Source organism: Carex rostrata, chromosome 17, assembly GCF_964058835.1.
Source record: "Carex rostrata chromosome 17, lpCarRost1.2, whole genome shotgun sequence".
Taxonomy (NCBI): domain Eukaryota; kingdom Viridiplantae; phylum Streptophyta; class Magnoliopsida; order Poales; family Cyperaceae; genus Carex; species Carex rostrata.
The window spans coordinates 9,699,055-9,716,776 of record NC_135934.1 but is presented as its reverse complement, the minus strand read 5'-3'; the positions used below and the strand labels follow the sequence as shown (position 1 = coordinate 9,716,776).

General features: G+C 36.1%; 1 protein-coding gene across 5 annotated transcripts; it reads left to right on the top strand.

Moving 5' to 3' along the window:
* Window positions 1-1,540: 1,540 nt before the first annotated feature.
* On the top strand, window positions 1,541-17,130 carry NUA (nuclear pore anchor). 5 transcript variants are annotated; one of them, XM_078319105.1, is made up of 49 exons: window positions 1,541-2,038; window positions 2,321-2,467; window positions 2,575-2,673; window positions 3,198-3,326; window positions 3,438-3,530; window positions 3,627-3,692; window positions 3,801-3,890; window positions 3,992-4,069; window positions 4,149-4,273; window positions 4,375-4,495; window positions 4,596-4,688; window positions 5,002-5,050; window positions 5,223-5,326; window positions 5,597-5,665; window positions 5,891-6,007; window positions 6,086-6,190; window positions 6,292-6,405; window positions 6,508-6,586; window positions 6,712-6,752; window positions 6,855-6,931; window positions 7,041-7,143; window positions 7,294-7,428; window positions 7,645-7,743; window positions 7,840-7,881; window positions 7,961-8,014; window positions 8,288-8,467; window positions 8,780-8,818; window positions 9,040-9,078; window positions 9,516-9,599; window positions 9,716-9,790; window positions 9,869-10,053; window positions 10,148-10,250; window positions 10,553-10,669; window positions 10,799-10,891; window positions 11,189-11,332; window positions 11,428-11,481; window positions 11,594-11,707; window positions 11,854-11,931; window positions 12,032-12,181; window positions 12,268-12,339; window positions 12,800-12,955; window positions 13,050-13,103; window positions 13,185-13,335; window positions 13,418-13,482; window positions 13,562-13,669; window positions 14,692-14,754; window positions 15,062-15,239; window positions 15,605-16,821; window positions 16,932-17,130. In XM_078319105.1, the coding sequence occupies exons 1-49, from the start codon at window positions 1,733-1,735 to the stop codon at window positions 16,968-16,970; spliced, it is 6,093 nt and encodes a 2,030-aa protein (XP_078175231.1). In that variant the 5' UTR covers window positions 1,541-1,732; the 3' UTR covers window positions 16,971-17,130. The 5 variants fall into 5 exon arrangements, with proteins under 5 accessions (XP_078175231.1, XP_078175230.1, XP_078175227.1 ...); XM_078319104.1 differs by having other exon boundaries at window positions 13,409-13,482; XM_078319101.1 differs by having other exon boundaries at window positions 5,891-6,190.
* The last annotated feature ends 592 nt before the right edge of the window (window positions 17,131-17,722 follow it).

Below are 17,722 nucleotides of genomic sequence, written 5' to 3'. Positions count from 1 at the left end.
TTTCTTCTTTGATTTGTGTAAGATTTGAGGAGTTTTGGATTAATTTAAATAGCATTCTGTATCAGTTCATATATGAAAATTCTTATGATGGTTCATAATATTTCTGTCTTTGTAATATATACAATCAAATCTGATATATTCTTGTAATTGGTTATAGGAATTAAAACAAATCACTGTTTCATTTTTGCTTACTTTTAGAATTCTACCAAATCTTGCAGACTAGTAGAGTTACAGAAAAATGGCAGGGCCAACAAAGTTATCTGTTGATGTAGTGGTCGTCGGAGGTGGAGTCACTGGAGAAGAAGAAGAGGAGAAGAAGGAAGGAGGACATTTTAGTTATTAATTATTTGGAGTGATAAAATTACAAATTAATGAAGTTTCAAGTGGCATATTTACAATTTCAAATTTTGAAATGATATTTTTACTATTTTAAAGTTTTGGAATGGCAAATAATTAATTTTCCCAAAAATCAAGTAAACCGGATCAGTGAATACCTTGCTGGTGCTGGGCCAAAGAGAAGCCCGACATTTTTATTTTTACCCAAAAAACAAATTATTTTATTATAAATAACAAAAATTTTGACAAAATTTTATTTCTACCCAAACCGTAAATAATATTTACGGTTCGAATTAAGAATTCAAACCGTAAATAATATATACGGTTCTAATTTTCCTTTTTTTTTTTTTTTTGAAACAAATTTTTTTTTTGTATTAAAATATTAGAAATGTTGAATATATTTCTTTGAAAATAGATGGAATACAATATAATTTATTTTATTAGAAAGACTGCAACAAATAACCCGGATCAATATTTTTCATATCGGATTTTTCGCGGCTGTAAGAAAAATTAATATATTTCTTTATGTGTTATTGGAAAAAAATAAAAATGCTTAGATTCCGAGTTATTGATCCCGGTTCAAAAGTCACTTCTAGGTAATCTAGAAAATATTATGATATTTCTAGTACATTTAATTTATTAAAAGTTGTATCTATTTTGAGAATTATTTTTGAATAACAATCATTAAATAAATTAAAGTTTTTATTTTTTTTCAAAATAGATACAACTTTTAATAAATTAAATCTATTAGAAAGATCATAATATTTTCTAGATTACTTAGAAGTGACTTTTGAACCGGGATCAATAACTCGGAATCTAAGCATTTTTTTTTTTTCCAATAATACATAAAGAAATATATTAATTTTTCTTACAGTCGCGAAAAATCCGATCTGAAAAATATTGATCCGGGTTATTTGTTGCACTCTTTCTAATAAAACAAATTATATTGTATTCCATCTATTTTCAAAGAAATATATTCAACATTTCTAATATTTTAATACAAAAAATAAAAAAAATAAAAATTTCTGTTTCAAAAAAAAAAAAAAAAGAAGGAAAATTAGAACCGTATATATTATTTACGGTTTGAATTCTTAATTGGAACCGTAAATATTATTTACGGTTTGGGTAGAAATAAAATTTTGTCAAAATTTTGATTATTTATAATAAAATAATTTGTTTTTTTGGGTAAAAATAAAAATGTCGGAAGAGAAGCCAAGCAAGGCAACCCTCTGAAACCTGAATCCGAATAAAACCTCTTCTTCCCGTTCCCTTCCCTTCCCTCCGTCCCTCCCTCTTCCCCCTCCCGTTTGTAAAACCCTAACCCTAAACTCTCTCACCATCGAACCATCCGCCTCTTCTCTCGCATTATACTTCTTGCTCTGACGCGTCAGAAGACATGCCGCTGTTCCTCTCGGAAGAGGAGTTCCGAGCGCTCTCGCATGACGCCGGCGCGGTGGCCGAGCGGGCGGACGCGGCGATACGGGACCTCCGAAGACAACTCGAAACGGTGAAAGCGGAGGCCGACGCTGCCTCCATCTCATCTGAACAGACGTGCGCGATTCTTGAGCAGCGATATGACGCTCTCTCAGCTGATCTCGATCTTTTGCGATCTGAGAATGCGCAGCTGGCTGCATCATCCGAGCGACACGCGTCGGTGCTTGCTGAGGCTCAGGCCGAGAATCATCAGCTCCATCTCAAGGCTGTAAGCACGCTATGTTCCTCTGCCCATACCTACCTTTCTTATTTTCCTCCCTCTAAGATTTATTTGTTCTGTATATACCATTGCACGAAAAATTCCATTGTATTCAAAATATTGTGACTCTCTCTCTCTCTAACAATCTTAAAATGCATGCACATTGTTTTTTTCTGAAAGGGCTTGCATCTGTACTCGTAGTTAAGCACATGATGCTTTCTAGGGTTTCTGTATACCTTTTTCTTTTATTGCTGAAGTGCTCATGTGCGTGCTTGTTGCTTGAAATTACAGATTGGGAAAGATGGAGAGATTGAAAGACTGATAGTGGAGTTGAACGAATTGCAAAAATCTAAACGACAGTCGCTGGAGCTTCTAGAGCAAAAAGATGCTGAAATTCGAGAGAAGAATTCCACAATTCAGAGTTATCTTGATAAGATAGTAAGTTTAACCATGGTTTTTTTTGTATGATAAGATAGTAGTTTGAAGTTGTATGAATGCTAATAATACCTTCCAACTTCTAATTGTTTGCTTCTTTGTTGTGACAGGTGGTTTTGACAGACAATGCTGCTGCCAAGGAGACAAGGTTGCAAGAAGTTGAAAGAGAGTTGTCTCGATGCCATTCCACGTGCAACCGTATTAGTCTGGTATAGATTTGAAGTTTTCTCATCTGGAGTTGTTGTCCTATAGTAATATTAACTTCTATCATTTTCTGATAAAGTAGTTTGAAGGGTTTTTTTATTCTTCAGTAGTAGGTCCAAACCATGAAAGTAACATTTTTTCTTTAAGGGTTGTTTATTCTTTATAGATGAATGAAATGGAATTTAATATTGTAGCAGTAGGTCATAGTCATGAAAGTAATATGTCATTCTGGCATGGCAACTTCTTCCTTTTTTTGTGTGCATATTATCTGACCAACGGAGAGGTCTAAATAAGGAAGAATTAAAATTGTTGCAGTAGCCAGTGGATTACTAAATTATTCAAAGATTGCTAAGTTTTTGTGACTGTACGTAATAATTTACATATGGCCAGTCTTAAGATATTGTGTGTTGTGATATATGCAATTAAATAAGATACATGTAATAAAGATATTGTGTGTCGTGATACATGTAATGATTTACCCAAGAAGATTCAGCGGAGTAACTGACTGTTGCTGCCAATTTTTGAGTAGGAGAAAGAACTTCTTGAGAAGCATAACAGCTGGCTTGATGAAGAGCTTAAAGCAAAAAGCAACACTCTTGCTGAAATGCGCAAATCAAATATGGATTCGGAGTCTCAAATGTCAGCGAGAATAGCTGATGTAAGTATTCTTATGTTTTTATCTGCTTAGACCCTAGTGGCAAAGATTGGATGAGATTATGAAAATTTGACCTCCTTTCTGTCTTTCTTTTTTTTCCTTTCAATCTTTCAGCTTGAAAGAGAACTCAGCGAATCGTCTGTTTCTTTGAAGCGGAGGAAAGAGAGAGTGGCTGAACTGGAGCAAAGAGTTACCTATTTGGAGAAGGTAATTTTGCACTATGTTTCTAATATATCACTCGACCTTCACAATAAAAGCTACAAAATGACAAACTATTTTTGTTTCTTCACTTGACTATTTTAGGAGCTGTTAAAATCAAAAGAAACTGCTGCCACTAATGAACAACGTCTCAGTGCTGAGCTCGCAACGGTACGTCTCATCCCTTTGCATTGGTATACCCTATTTATAGTATATGATATTGCGAATCATGCAGTATTAACACATTGCTCATCCTTCTTATTTGGTTTCCTTCTACAGGTTTCAAAGCTTGTAGAACTCTACAAAGAAAGCTCAGGCGAGTGGTCAAAAAAGGCAGGAGAACTTGATGGGGTAATTAAAGCTTTAGAGGTGATATCTCAACTCAAGATAAACTTTTTCTTTTTAACATGTGAACAGTTATTGTGATAGTGGTGTCAGTGAGGAAACCTTGTTTACTTATCTGACAACAGACTCATTTGACTCAAGTGGAAGATGATTACAAAGAGAAACTCGAGAAAGAAGTTTCAATCAGGAATAAACTTGAAAAGGTATGCAGTTACACCAAGTTTAATTTTTCTAACAAACTGTATTTTACTCGTATTAACCCAAATTTATGGTGTAATATAGGAAGCTGCTGAAATGAGAGAGAAACTAGAGAAGCGTGAAATGGAGATTGAAAATGTCAGAAAGAGTTCTGAGCTGAGCCTTCTTCCAATGACCAGTCTTCAATCGGACTCCGCTATGCAAGAACTGTAAGTCCAGCTTTAACACCCCCCTTTTAAGGCGGGCTATTCTTATTTCTTTATCTTTTATACTGTTGTAACAGAGATCTAATAATAGTTTCACGCTGTAGAGTTCTTTCTGATGGTGGTATCCACAGAGAAGACGGGGATGATCAAATGATTGTCCCAAAAGCTCCTGCTGGCATTTCAGGGACAGCATTAGCAGCTTCCCTCCTCCGCGAGGGTTGGAGTGTACGGCTTACTGCTTTCTTTTTCCGTTATTGAAATTTTATTTGGTCAGCTGCTTATGTTTATATGCTTATGTCTCACAGTCTGATTATTTCTTATTCAGCTTGCGAAAATGTATGAGCAATACCAAGATGCAGCTGATGCCCTGCGACATGAGAGATGGGGCAGGAGACATGCCGAGGCTGTACTTGAGAGGGTATTATTCAGCCTTTTTTTATTTTTTTTAAAGATGTGTATGTTTTGCTTAGATTATGCTTTGTGGGTTCTTTTGAAAAAAAAGAGCAAATAAATATGCTCTTTTGGTTCACCTTTTTAATTTTTTTTAGGTCTTGTGCCTGATATGCTGTCAATACCGAGGCACTTCTTTGTACTGCTTTATTCCATTGCTAGGATTTTGTAATTATTAAATTGTAGTTGAATATTTGAAGAACTGTTATCAATAGTAACTAACTAGCTTAGTTTGAACAATTTTTGGTTAAGTTCTAAGATAATCCTCTTTATTTATTCAGGTTTTGCGTGAAATTGAACAAAAAGCTGAACTAATCTTAGATGAACGAGGTGCCTTTCCATTTTGTATCATCTCTTTGGTTATTGACGAGCTTATTTAACTTTTTATTACCAATGATCTCGTACTATTTTATTCCCAGTATTTTGATATTTGTAATTTTCCTTTTGGATTATTAACTTGTCTCTAAGCTAAATTATTCATTTTTTTTTGCTGTTATATTAGCTGAGCATGAGAGGATGGTTGAAGCATACACCTTGCTAAATCAAAAACTTGAGCAGGCATTGTTGGAGCATGAAAATTTTGACAACTCCATTAGGAGTTTGAAGGTAATCTCATATTCTTAGGCAAGGTTTAAATCCTGACATGTACAGTTCTGAGCAATTTAATGGGATGATGCAAGTTCCAAGGAGAAGGAAAAAAGTATGAAGAAGAGCCCTTCTAAAAGAGCATGTTGAACCAGAAATCCCAAAACACTAACAACTTTCCAAAGGTCTTGACCTGTATTCAGTAGCCATTACTCTCAGACAGTCTACTAGAAAAGTTAAGGCTTCTTATTTTTCACTTTGTCTTTCTTATTATAATATTGTTTGTTTCAGTCTGAGTTGAAAAGGCGTGAACGTGATAACAATATTGCGCAAAAGGAGATAAATGATCTCACAAAGCAAGTAAGAACATATTTGTTTTATCATGTATTTGATTATGATATTTCTCACTGTTGCAAAACAAATATGTGTAAGTTTTATGTGAAGGTTTGACACTTGGCTCACTTGCACTCATCATTATTTTCATCATGCTTTTTAAATGTGATTTAATTGAGGCTTTTGGTCTGTCAATTGTCATTCTGTTGCTCCTTTGTTTATTTTAATGTTTTCATCTATTGAAAATGATAGGTAGCAGTGCTTTTGAAAGAATGTCAAGATATCCAAATTAGGTGTGGCGGTACTTCTCTTTCTGCAAGCATAATAGGTGTGGAAGATGACATTTATGTCAGTGATCCAAGTGGACAGGTTAGTAATCTGCTGCTTCAAACAATTATTATTAATAATTCATTGCATCCTTATAAAGTTATTGATATAATCATGCAGATGACATTTAGAGACATTAACGGATTAGTTGAACAAAATGTGAAACTTCAAAGCCAGGTACAGAGACTCTCTGCTGAGCTGGAGAAAAGAGATGAAGAACTTAAGGTTAGTATTTGTGTTTTTCCCTTTCCTTTTTCCTGGGATTCTTCTGGCATGTCTTTTCAGGAAGTGCTTGTGACTGAAATATTCACTCTTGAGCTTTGTAGGAGGGTTTCGAAATTGAAATGCAAAAATTGAGCAACGAGGCAGCTTCTAAAATGGAAGCTGTGCTTAAGAGATCAGAGGAACAACGGTGCATGATAGAGTCTCTTCATACCTCTGTAATATAATTTGATACTAATATGAATTACATGATTGGTCTTGCTTTTTCTTTGGAACATAGCACATGCATTTCAACATATAAGTGAGTCCTTTTTGTGTAGGTTGCAATGTACAAAAGATTGTACGAAGAAGAGCGCAAGAGTCGCAACAGTAGTGATGCATTGCCTAAGGGTCTTCCGGGTAGGTTTTCCATGCTAATTCTTGCATTGTTCTCTCTTGTTCTCAATTACATAGTTAATTTATACATTCTGTGTTTATAATGCTACAAATGTTTCTAATGATTTATTTTTAATTTTTTTTTTCAGAAGGAAATGGAGGTATTGTGCTCCAAATTGAGAACTCCCAGGTTAGTTTACATTGCAATTCTAATTTAGTATTTTAATCATGGTCTTTGGTTGAATCTGTTCTTCATGTTTGGATTGTCTATATTTTCTCATTCATTACCCAGCCTGAAGTTTCAAAGAATGAACACAACCAACTTGTGGAACGTGCCAGAAAGCTTGAGGAGGACTTGACGGCATTAAGGTACTGCTTTCATGTTTCCTTTGTTGAATTTTCTTCACATCTTATTTGTATTTTGAAAATCTAGTAGATATTTTCTTCTTAAGTACCTGTTATATCATTTCTGCATTAGGAGTGAGACTACAGCACTGAGGATAGATCGTGATAAAATTGCACTAGAAGCTGAGTTCTCCAAAGAGCGTCTTAACAGTTCCATGGCAGAGCTTGACAACCAGGTCCTTACTATTCCTTTATTCTTTTTTCATTGCATGAGGGATTTTGTTTTCAGTTGCACCTTTCTATTGAAATCAAGGTGCAATGATTTTAGTTGACAATCCATTTTGCATTTTTTTTTATGCTTTCTGGTCAAACTTTATATGGTGTAGAGGAAGGAGGCTAATGCGGCTTCGGCTAGAAATATGGAGCTGATGCATTTAATAGTTGATTACCAAAAGAGGCTTCGTGACAGTTCCGACTCTGTACAAGCTGCTGAGGAGAATGCCAGGAAGTTTTCTATGGAGGTAGCCTTTTCCTTTTCCTTCTTTTTGTTAAATATTCTTGGTGAAGTTCTTTTCTGTACTACCAGATAATAAATTAGTTACTGCATTGTTTGAAACTTTCTATTCTTTGCTCTATTCATATTCATTTGCCATGCAATCTAGCAATGTCTTAAATAACATTGAACCACTTGTTGCACTTGCTAGATAATTGCTGATTCTCTAGGCTAATATATGCAGGTCTCCATTTTGAAGCATCAGAAGGAAATCCTGGCAAACTCTGAAAAACGAGCAACGGAAGAAGTTCACAATCTGTCAGATAAAGTGCATCGTCTTCAGGTTAGGCTACTAATTATTAGTTATCTCATTAATTGATTATATGCTCTCCACTGTTTCTTGTACAATTGAACTTAGTATCTTTTGTTCTAAATGCAGTCAACTCTTGACACTCTTCAGACCACCGAGGAGGTTCGCGAGGTATTTCATCTCTATGCATCTTTCATTTAATTCCTTTAATGTGCCACTGTACTGATTTATCTTTGTGTGGTTATGTCAGAATGCAAGAGCTACAGAACGACAAAAACAAGCAGACTACATAAAACGATTGGAAGTAAGGCTTCTGTTTTGTTAATGCTTAAATGACGCTTGTCATTGATGAGTTATCCAATACTATAATTCTTGCATCCAGTTGTTTTACTGACAAAATCCTTGTATGATGGATTAATCCTATTGGCATTGAGTTATAATATTGTTATGCAAGTTAGTTCATGTCAATTATAGTTTTATTAAACACAATCTATTAGATGAACCCTTGCATTGCAGCATTCTTTTGGTTGCACCATTCACTTACGTACGCCACTTCGTTGAATCCTTCTTATTACAGCAAGAATGGGCAGAAGCTAAAAAAGAGCTTCAAGAAAAGAAAGATCATGTTCGCACTTTAACAGCTGAGAAGGAAAAGACTATTGAAACTTCAATGAAACAAGTTGAGGAAATGAGAAAGGAAATGTCTGATGCTTGGCGGTCTGTCTCTTTGGCCGAAACACGAGCTGCTGTCGCTGAGGTATGTCGTATGTGTATTTGATGTCTTTTGTTTTCAAGGATTAAATGTGGCTGGATCCTTACATGCTATTGTCAGAACTCAGTACCTTGGCAAGGCCTGTTAAACATCGCAATTAGTTGGAAAAATTGACTCAAAATCATACATTAAACAATAAAGGGACCTAGAAGGATGCTAGTACTTGGTGGTCTGACCATTTCATGCTCTGGACCGACCTTGATTTTTTGAAAATTCCAGAATTTAATATTTTCTAGATCAAATTTGGATGATTATTTTGACTCTCTCTCTTTTAACCTGGTTTCTGTTGTTTAACAGACCAAATGTTCTGGCCTAGAGGGTAAATCCGGAGGAAAGGTACATATCTTTGTCTTGTTTTCCTTGTCTAATGTGAAGCTACTAATTGTTTCTGGATAGGTCTGGTGGTTTCTATTTTAATGTCATCCTCTGATATAATTGATCTTGAATTTATAGAATCACATGTACCAACATTTTTTTTATGTATCTTGTTGTCGATTGTGATTTTGGTATGTTTTATTGTTTATGACTTCTGTTAATAAACACTACTATTTCTGCAGAGTGGCAGGGGTAATAACTTTCTGGCGGCTGCCGATGTGGTAACTGATTATTTTTAATTGTTTTAGACTGTCTAACTTGTATGTTGCCCAAGTCTTCTTTAACTTGTTTAAGAGCCTCTATTCCAAGGGACTGATGCACAGTATATTAATGGAGCCATACAGTTTTTCCCCCTCCAAACTGTGTTTTAATTCCATGTTTTTTATTTTCATTTACAAGGATCTATTTTTGCATGTGCCATGTCCACAGTCACATATAGTTGTACTTTCGTCACTTTCCATTGGCTTAGTATACTGTAGTAGATACAATATCAAGTAGTAACTTGTGGCTTCTTATTTTACAATTTGTTGAGTGGATTCCATAAACACATGATCTGGGGATCACATTTTTGTACTGGTGTTATTTTGAATGTTGCTCCTCAAAATAAGTCACCCAATATGAGTAATGTAAATAACATGAAATTCTTGTCTATTTACAGGTTGATGACGACCTTTGGAAAGTGAAAGAAGAGCTGGGAAAGGTGAGAGAGGAGGCCCAAGCTAACAAGAATTACATGCTACAGGTTTTTTAATTGTCCAAATGTTAAATTTTTTTTTACTGGTTTTTCTTCTGAATTTTTATCATATTTTTATTGTATTTGCCTTTCTTTTGACATTTTCTTGAAATCTTCTATTTCAGTACAAAGAGATTGCACAAACAAATGAAGCTGCATTAAAACAAATTGAGTCTGTGCATGAGGAGTATAAGTCAGAGGTGTGAAGGCATTATAATTTTGCTTATGGCTGTTGTGCACAATTGTAGTGATCTGAAATTTTCTCTTCTTTTTCATAGGCTGAGAAATCAAAGAAGTATTTGGAGGATGAAGTGACTTCTTTGAGAAGCAAGTTGTCCGAATTAGAGAAGATCTACAATTCGAAGTGCCAGGAGGCTGCATCAGAAATGGAAGAGAAAGATAAACAGTTGTTTTCGCTTGGGCTTGAAATTTCAGTACTCAAGAATGAGATATCTGAGAAATTGTAAGCTATTTTGTTTTAAGGAACTTCAATTTTTCTCTAGTAAAGTAATAGACCATGTAATATTTTATTAGTCTTATAATCTTTATTGTTACAGAGTACAAATAGAGACGCTACAAACACAGGTATCCTCTATGAAGGATGACCTTGATAGGGAGCACAAACGCTGGCGTATTGCCCAGGACAACTATGAGAGACAGGTAAATCATACTTAGACTTGGCAATCTTGAGAATGTTTTCTAGATATATAAAATGTTCCAGAAAAAAAATAAGCATGTTGGCTTTTGGATCAAAATTGGACAGCTACAAAATATACCCCTAAGAATGGTGCAATCTAGGACTTCTGTTTTTTAATCGGACGGTCCACGAGAACAATTACATAATATACCCTTGGTTTCGACTGATGATTTCTAGTATCTCGGTTAATATCCATTTGCAGTTTGAGGATCTTTGGTTGCCAAAAGTTGAAAAGGTTAAATAATTCTGTTCTCTGATTATGCAGGTGATTATGCAAGCTGAGACGATCCAGGAGCTCACAAGCACCTCAAAAGAGCTGTCTGCTTTACAAAGTGAATTAGCAAAGCTTCGGGAGAATTTAGATGTCCAAAAGGCTGAAAATGTAAGCTCCACTTGCATGATTTCCATACTTTTGAGATACTAGTGTAAAAGTTTCTTATTGAACTGGATTTTTTTTTGTTTAGGCTGGATTTGATTAGACAATTGTTGATACTTATAAATGGATTTTCAGGAAAATTTGAAAGCATCATGGGAGCATGAGAAACAAGAGTTGCAGAAGGAGAGGGACGAAAGTCTGAGAAAATATAACGAGACAAATGAACAGGTTTGCCATTTATTTTATTATTGACTTTCATGATAGTTTATGTTATCGATGATTTGATTTATTATTGATGCTATGCTTTTAGCTCTTATAGAAATGCTGTCATTATTACTATTTTTCTAAAATGGGTTAGATTGGTCGTGTATCAAATTTCATGCAATTTGAGTGTCATTTGATATTCCATCAACGTTTAAATATGGACAATTGCAAATAAATTAGTTCTGATTAGTCACAGCCTATCCTTATATGTTCTTAGCAATACTTTTGCTAATAATTTATTTCGTCTTCTATGGCTTTCAGAATAAGCTATTACACAGTAGGCTTGAGTCTTTGCACATCAGATTGGCTGAGAAGGAGCAAACTTCTACTGGCTATTCAGTTGACTCAAAAGGAGAGAGTGATTTGCAGAATGTCATCTCTTATTTACGCAGATCAAAGGAAATAGTAAGTGTGCTACTATACTTCTTTTGGCTTTTTCATGGAGGTACTTCATTGTTGATGTATTAATCATTTTGATATATCTTCCTATTTTGTTGTAGGCTGAAACAGAAATCTCATTGCTGAAACAAGAGAAGTTGCGGCTTCAATCTGAAGTGCGTTTTTTTTATTGTATTTGTCACTTATGTTTTTAACATACTTATCTTGCTTCTATAATTTTTTTTTTTTTTTAATTCTTTTATAACCTGTATCTTTCCCCACATCCAGCTGGATATTGCAGTCAGGGCATCGCAGGATGCTCAAGCTTTGCTTCGTTCCCAATCTGAGAATGCAAAAGCTACTATGTTCAAGGATGATGAGTTTAAGTCCTTGCAGCATCAGGTATTTACTCATATTTCAATATTTTTCTTTTTCTCTATTGTGATTTGGGTATTTACTCATATGTTCAAAAACTACTTGTTATAAATCGTTTATACTTTTTGAAACCTTATTAGTTGTACTTGCTAAAACCTGTATCTATTGTTTAGGTAAGGGAGATAAATTTGCTTCGGGAAAGCAACATTCAGCTTCGAGAAGAGAACAAACAAAACTTTGACGAATGCCAGGTTAGCTAAATTCGGTGCTTATAGCTCTGTATTGAAAGTACCAAGCCCCAAACGATATGCAATGTCATATAATCAGCTAAAGCTTTCTTTTCTTTCCTAGAAACTTCGTGAGGAGGCACAAAAGGCTAAAATTGAAGCTGAAAGTTCGCGCAATCTCCTATTGGAGAAGCAGGTAGAATTTGAAGCATGTCAAAGAGAGCTTGAGTTGAAAAGGATAGAAGCAGAGAATCTAGATAACAGGATAAAGGAGGTACATTTTTCAATCACTAGGTTTAAGTAACTTGTTTTGTTTAATTTTGGCTCGATCTTCATGAAGTATCTCATACTTTCCTGCAGTTGGTTGAAAGTAGCAAAAATATTGATCCCAAGGAACACGAGCACATAAAAGACGAACTTCATCGTATCAAGGTGCGTGGTTCTGTAAGACAAGATTAGGTACTCAATTTGTCAGGTCTGAAACATGGTATACCAAGGTGTTTATTTAGAAAGTGAGCTACCAACTGAAAAGATCTTCATTTTATTAGAAAGTCATATCCTTGTCGAAGGAGGTGTTTTGTGTCAAAATTTTTTATACTGCATGAAAAAAGGACTGAGCCAAAGAAAATCTATATTTACAGCTATTTTGGATACAAGTTTGCCATCATGTCTCTTACGTGACCTATTTCTGCCTATAACACACCATGTTGGAAGTTTCATTGCTTAAAATTGTCATTAAACACATCCTTGACAAAAAGGTGAAGGTTTCAGAAACGAACACTTATGTTGTTTGAGCAAGAACAGATGACCACTGCTTTTTACCTTGGGTCAGCTCAATTTTATTTTTTATTTGCCATTATTCATCAAAAACATATCTATCTTTGGGGTGTAGGCGCTTTTGGCTGATAATTGCAAAGAGCTTGAGCAAGCCAAGAATCACATTTTGGAGAAGGAAGAAGTTGTATTGAAATTGGAAGAGAATCTTGCTAAATGTCAGGCAGATCTAGCTGAGCGTGAAAATAAGTTGAAGGATGTTCTTCAAATGGAGGTGCAATATAACTTTATTATTCTAAAATATAATATCTTTTACAAATATTCTATGTTCAATCATCACAACTCGTTGAATCTTGTACAATATGTAGGGTAATCTAAGAGGAGAAAATGATAGGCATAAGAGGATTATAGTTGCGGTTAAGGTTAGTGTTTTTTTTTTCCTTTGTTACGATCTTGTATTGTTATGCACTTGGTGTCGTGCTGAACCACATTTATGTTTGCAGAAAAGGAACGAGGCACTGCTAAAGGAGAAAGAAGATATTAACAAAGAGAGAGAAGGCCTAATTAAAGAAAAAGAAGGCCTAATTAGAGAAAATGAGGTTTTATGTAGAGAAAAGGAGGGCCTATTGAAGCAGATAGAAGAACTTAAATCAAGTACTGGCCTGTTACTTTTGCACTGTGCTTTCTTGTTCTTTCCTTATTTTTTGGGTTTAATTTTAACTTGAAGTTTTAACAGGCAAGAAATCCATGGGGGAAGCATCGACTGATCAAGCTGCAAGGGAGAAAGACACTAGGATTCAGGTCCATATTGCATCAAGACACCTGCTTTTTTTTTGCATTTATTTTTTCATTTGATACTTAATGAAATCTTATGAAGCAGATCCTGGAAAAAACTTTAGAACGGGAGCGACAAGACAAAGAAAAAGAGAAATCAAGGCGGAAAAGTAGCGAGCAGATAGTTTTAAAGCTTTCCGGAAACGTTCAAACGGTTCTCTCTCGATCCTCTCTTTTTGCAATACAGTTTTTTCTTTTTTTAAAACATCTTTTGTAACAAGCATTTCTCTACCCTCTCCTTTTTGCTTTATAGTTTTTATTTTTTTTAATATCTTTTGTAACAAGGGTTTGTTTGGAGTTGGCCTGTTATGCTTCTTAGATATCGTCGTATCGATTGAGTTTTTCTTGATTATAATGGTTATACAGTATGAGCATGTTTTGCCCCAGAATACAGGTCAACAAATCACAGCCGAAAATATCCTATTGAAATTACATTGTGGTACTTAATTGTTCTAATCATTCTCATGAGTTTTATCTTCCTTATGATTGGACCACCAACAATATCCTATTTGCCCTAATTATGCGTGTTTTGTGCTGTGGTCTTATCTGTCAGAAGCATATACAAGGCATATTTCATCAATGTCCATAGTTATTGTTGCTGTCATGTAATTTTGGCGAAAGAAAATGAAGGTCTCGTAAATATTATTACTCAGAAAAGAGTAGGATTTATTACCATAGGTTTTTGGTCGAGTTGTCATAACTCATCTTTTGCATTAATATGTGGAGATCCAAAACTCAGCAGAACTTTAGTCTGAAAAGATGGTGCTGTTCTATGTCACCAGTAATGCACCCAGTTCGGAGTTTAGTATAATATTCTGAGGTCAAAAGAATGCTCTAGAATTTGTCAATGTAATTGAGTTGGTGGCTTCATCTTTTTTTGCCTCTTGATCTTCTAGAGAACAGTCTTGAAAATCTACAGATTTTGGATTTGCTCACATCACTATTGACATATAACCATCCCAGTGTATTGTGGCTACTTGGGCCCCCCCATGGCCTCATCGTGTGATTCTGTAGTGTTGGATGGAATTTTTAATTGCTATTTGACCTCTCTTTATTTTCTAATTTTCTGATTCTGCAACTTCAAATTTTTTGTTTGGCTTTTTGTTGTTGTTTAAGTTAGCATGACCAGTGGACATGTTTACCTTCAAATTTGACAGTCTGTATTGTTGCTTGCAGGAGAAGAAAAAGGTGGAAGAGGAACTTGCGAAGCACAAGCAGCATATAGCTATGCTTTTGGAGGTACATTTTTACATTCTTAACCATAAATTTTACCAACTTGTATCACCACAAATGGGGTCTATTCATTCATCTCTAGTTCATACTGCATCTGTTGGGAATTTTGACTTCCATATCTAAGAAGCCTATTTTATTTTATTTTTACAAAAATATGGATGGATTGTCATATGCTTGGGTATATGATAATAATGAGTACTGTGGTCTTTACTTTATCATCAAAACTGCTGGATGTTAGTCACAAGTTGTAGTTGGGGTTGAGAAATTTTGGGTCTCACATCTCTTCTTTGTTTTTTGTTTTTTTAAACCTCAGAGCTCAGGATTTGCAGCATCCCAGATCCCATCTCAAGGCACACTTAATGAACAGATCAATGCCTATTTCAACTCTGTGACTAGCCTTGAATCAAGTGCTGCCTCATCACTACAGGAGGGGCAAGGTGGTCCTTTGGCAACCCCTGAAATCTCTAATTCGGAGGCCCTTCAACCTCAAGGTTATTCTCCTGATCTTGCTTGAATATTTCCAAGTCTCGACGATTCTATGAAGTTCTATTTCAATGTTGCGATAGCTGAGGCACATGGCACTCTACTGTATAAACAACATATCTGTAGTGTGTTTTGGAACCTATCTATTTATTTGTTCCTCTTTGATTGATTTCATAGCTTCTATAATGTTTGGGTGCTTCTGTTTTGTTCCTTCATATGGTTTCTCCTTAAAAATATTAAACTATTTGGGGATTTCAATATTTGCCTAATTTCATAGGTTCAGCATCTTTTTGTATTTGTCGAATAATGTAATATTATCGTTTCTTGTGGAAGCTGATTTGTGCTAACCAATTATTTCTTTTATTTGTATTAGCTCGTCAAGCTACACCTGTTCCACTGGCAAGGACAGTAACTCCCCAAGCAAAATTGATGGAAAGAAGAACAGCGATCGCCTCTACAAAAACTGAAGTGCGCAAGCCTGTAAGAAGGCTGGTTAGACCTGCTTTAGTGACTGAGGAGCCCCCTACTGATACCGAGATGCCAGCAGCTGAGTCATTGTCGGCTGCAACCGAAGAGGTCAAGACCGGAACAACATCATCCAATGAGCCTCCAGCCCCTCCAGCCACTACATCATTTTTGCGCAAGCGTGGGGCTTCTTCTGATCCAAGAGAAGAGCCCGCAACACAAGAAGCAGCTGTTGATATTTCCGAGGCTGCTCCTCCCCCTCAAAAGAAACACAAAGAAGCAGCTGCTGTTTCTCAAGATACTGAACCAACTCCTGTGCCTGCTGTTTCTACATCGCCTGAAATCCCAGAGGTTATAATACCTGAAGTACCAGTGGTACCTTCAGACAATGTTGATGTACAAGTCAGTGCTGAAGAAATGGATGCTGATCTACCAGGTGGAGAAGAGGTTATTGAGGTGACAGGGGAGGAGGATTCAACTAACAAGGACGAGATGGAGTTAGAGGGAAAGAACCAGGAAGAGGAGGAACAACCGTTAGAAACTGAGGAGGGTGAAGCTGAGCAAAACTTACCATCGGAGGGGGAGGATGATAGGGAGGAAGGTGAACTGCCTGAGGAGCCGGATCAACTACAGGATGATATTCCTGGAGAAGGCGACAACCCTGAATCCACCCCTACTCGTGCCGACAACACGGAAGAAACCCTAGAACCGGCTTCCCCAGAACCGGCAGGTGAGCCAGGTGAGATAACAGATGAGAGAAGCGAGAGTGCTGAAATTGCAGATGAGGGTGCAAAGAGCAATGAAGAAACACCAGTCATTGCTCCTGTAGTTCAGAAAAGTCCTCCAAGAATAGTACGGCTGCCGCTGCGTGGAAGTTCATCTAGTAGTGTTCGCAAGAACACAGAAAGTTCTGTTGTGAGTGGTTCGGCTGCTGCTGAGAGCCAGGGCTCTGGTGCTCCCTCATCGGAGACAGACGCTACAGATGGAGCTAGTCGCGCTGGCAGAACAATTCAGTTAGCGCAGAGAGCACGGGAAAATGCTGCTTTAAGACAAGCGCGAATTTCACCCCAGCCCCCGCCTGCTGCCCGTGGCCGTGGCCGTGGCCAATCTGGCACCAATATTAGAGTATGAGCTTTTTTTTCCCTCTTTCTTTGGACAAAATTCAAATTTGGTTTAATGAACATATATCTATTTTTTGAGAATTCTAACTTATCTATTTGATATTGTTATGGCAGCAAACTAGATCACGAGGTCGTGGTGACACGGGTAGATAATACAAGCGTGTGCCCTTTGCCTTCTCTATACGAGGCATTTCGTGTAACTGTGCAAATGTTCTTTTGGAACTTGGTGTTCTGTTGTTGGTGAACTAAGGATGATTTTCCTATTTGTTAAATATGCGTAGTTAAAAAAAAAAGAAATTTTGTTGCTTCTCAAGTGCATTGAATTTTCTTCTTGTTCTCCCATGCATTTTAGAATGTTACGACTTACGAAGTACAAAATTTCGTAGTATGCTAGAGATGTGCCTCAGGTTGCTTCGGCAATAGCTGTTGAGGCAGAAGTATATTCAAAGTTCAGATAAATAAACTATATAAAACAATAGCTGATGCAGTGCGAAGGTAGTTGAAAAACTATACATAAAACGATACAAAACTATATATCGATTGTGTTGGAGGAGAAAGGGTTGTGGATGATACTTTCAAACACAACTTTTTAACAAAGTAGTTGTTAATGTTCATCGCGTGGAGATGTGAAACTGCTTGTATGGGGTTTGATGCACCTATTTTTCTTTTCTTTTCCGTTGCTGTCATCACCGATGTAAAATGAGAAAGCATATTAGTTTGTTTTGGAATAAGTGTAGTGATTTCCAAACATTTGATATAATGTTACGATATATAAGTGTACTGATGACAAGATTTATCAATTGCTAGCTTAAAAAAAAAACAATTATGGACATGCTTGCATTGTTTGTTTGCTATCATGAGAGGAACTTGATTCATTCACAGATAAATGAATATGTTTTATATTT

Excerpts from the sequence above, each read along its gene's own strand:
- NUA (XM_078319100.1), top strand. The coding sequence starts at position 1,733 with ATGCCGCTGTTCCTCTCGGAAGAGGAGTTCCGAGCGCTCTCGCATGAC. Across the intron at positions 5,327-5,596 it reads ACTCCATTAGGAGTTTGAAG|TCTGAGTTGAAAAGGCGTGA; the intron begins GTAATCTCATAT and ends TGTTTGTTTCAG. Across the intron at positions 6,406-6,507 it reads TAGAGTCTCTTCATACCTCT|GTTGCAATGTACAAAAGATT; the intron begins GTAATATAATTT and ends CTTTTTGTGTAG.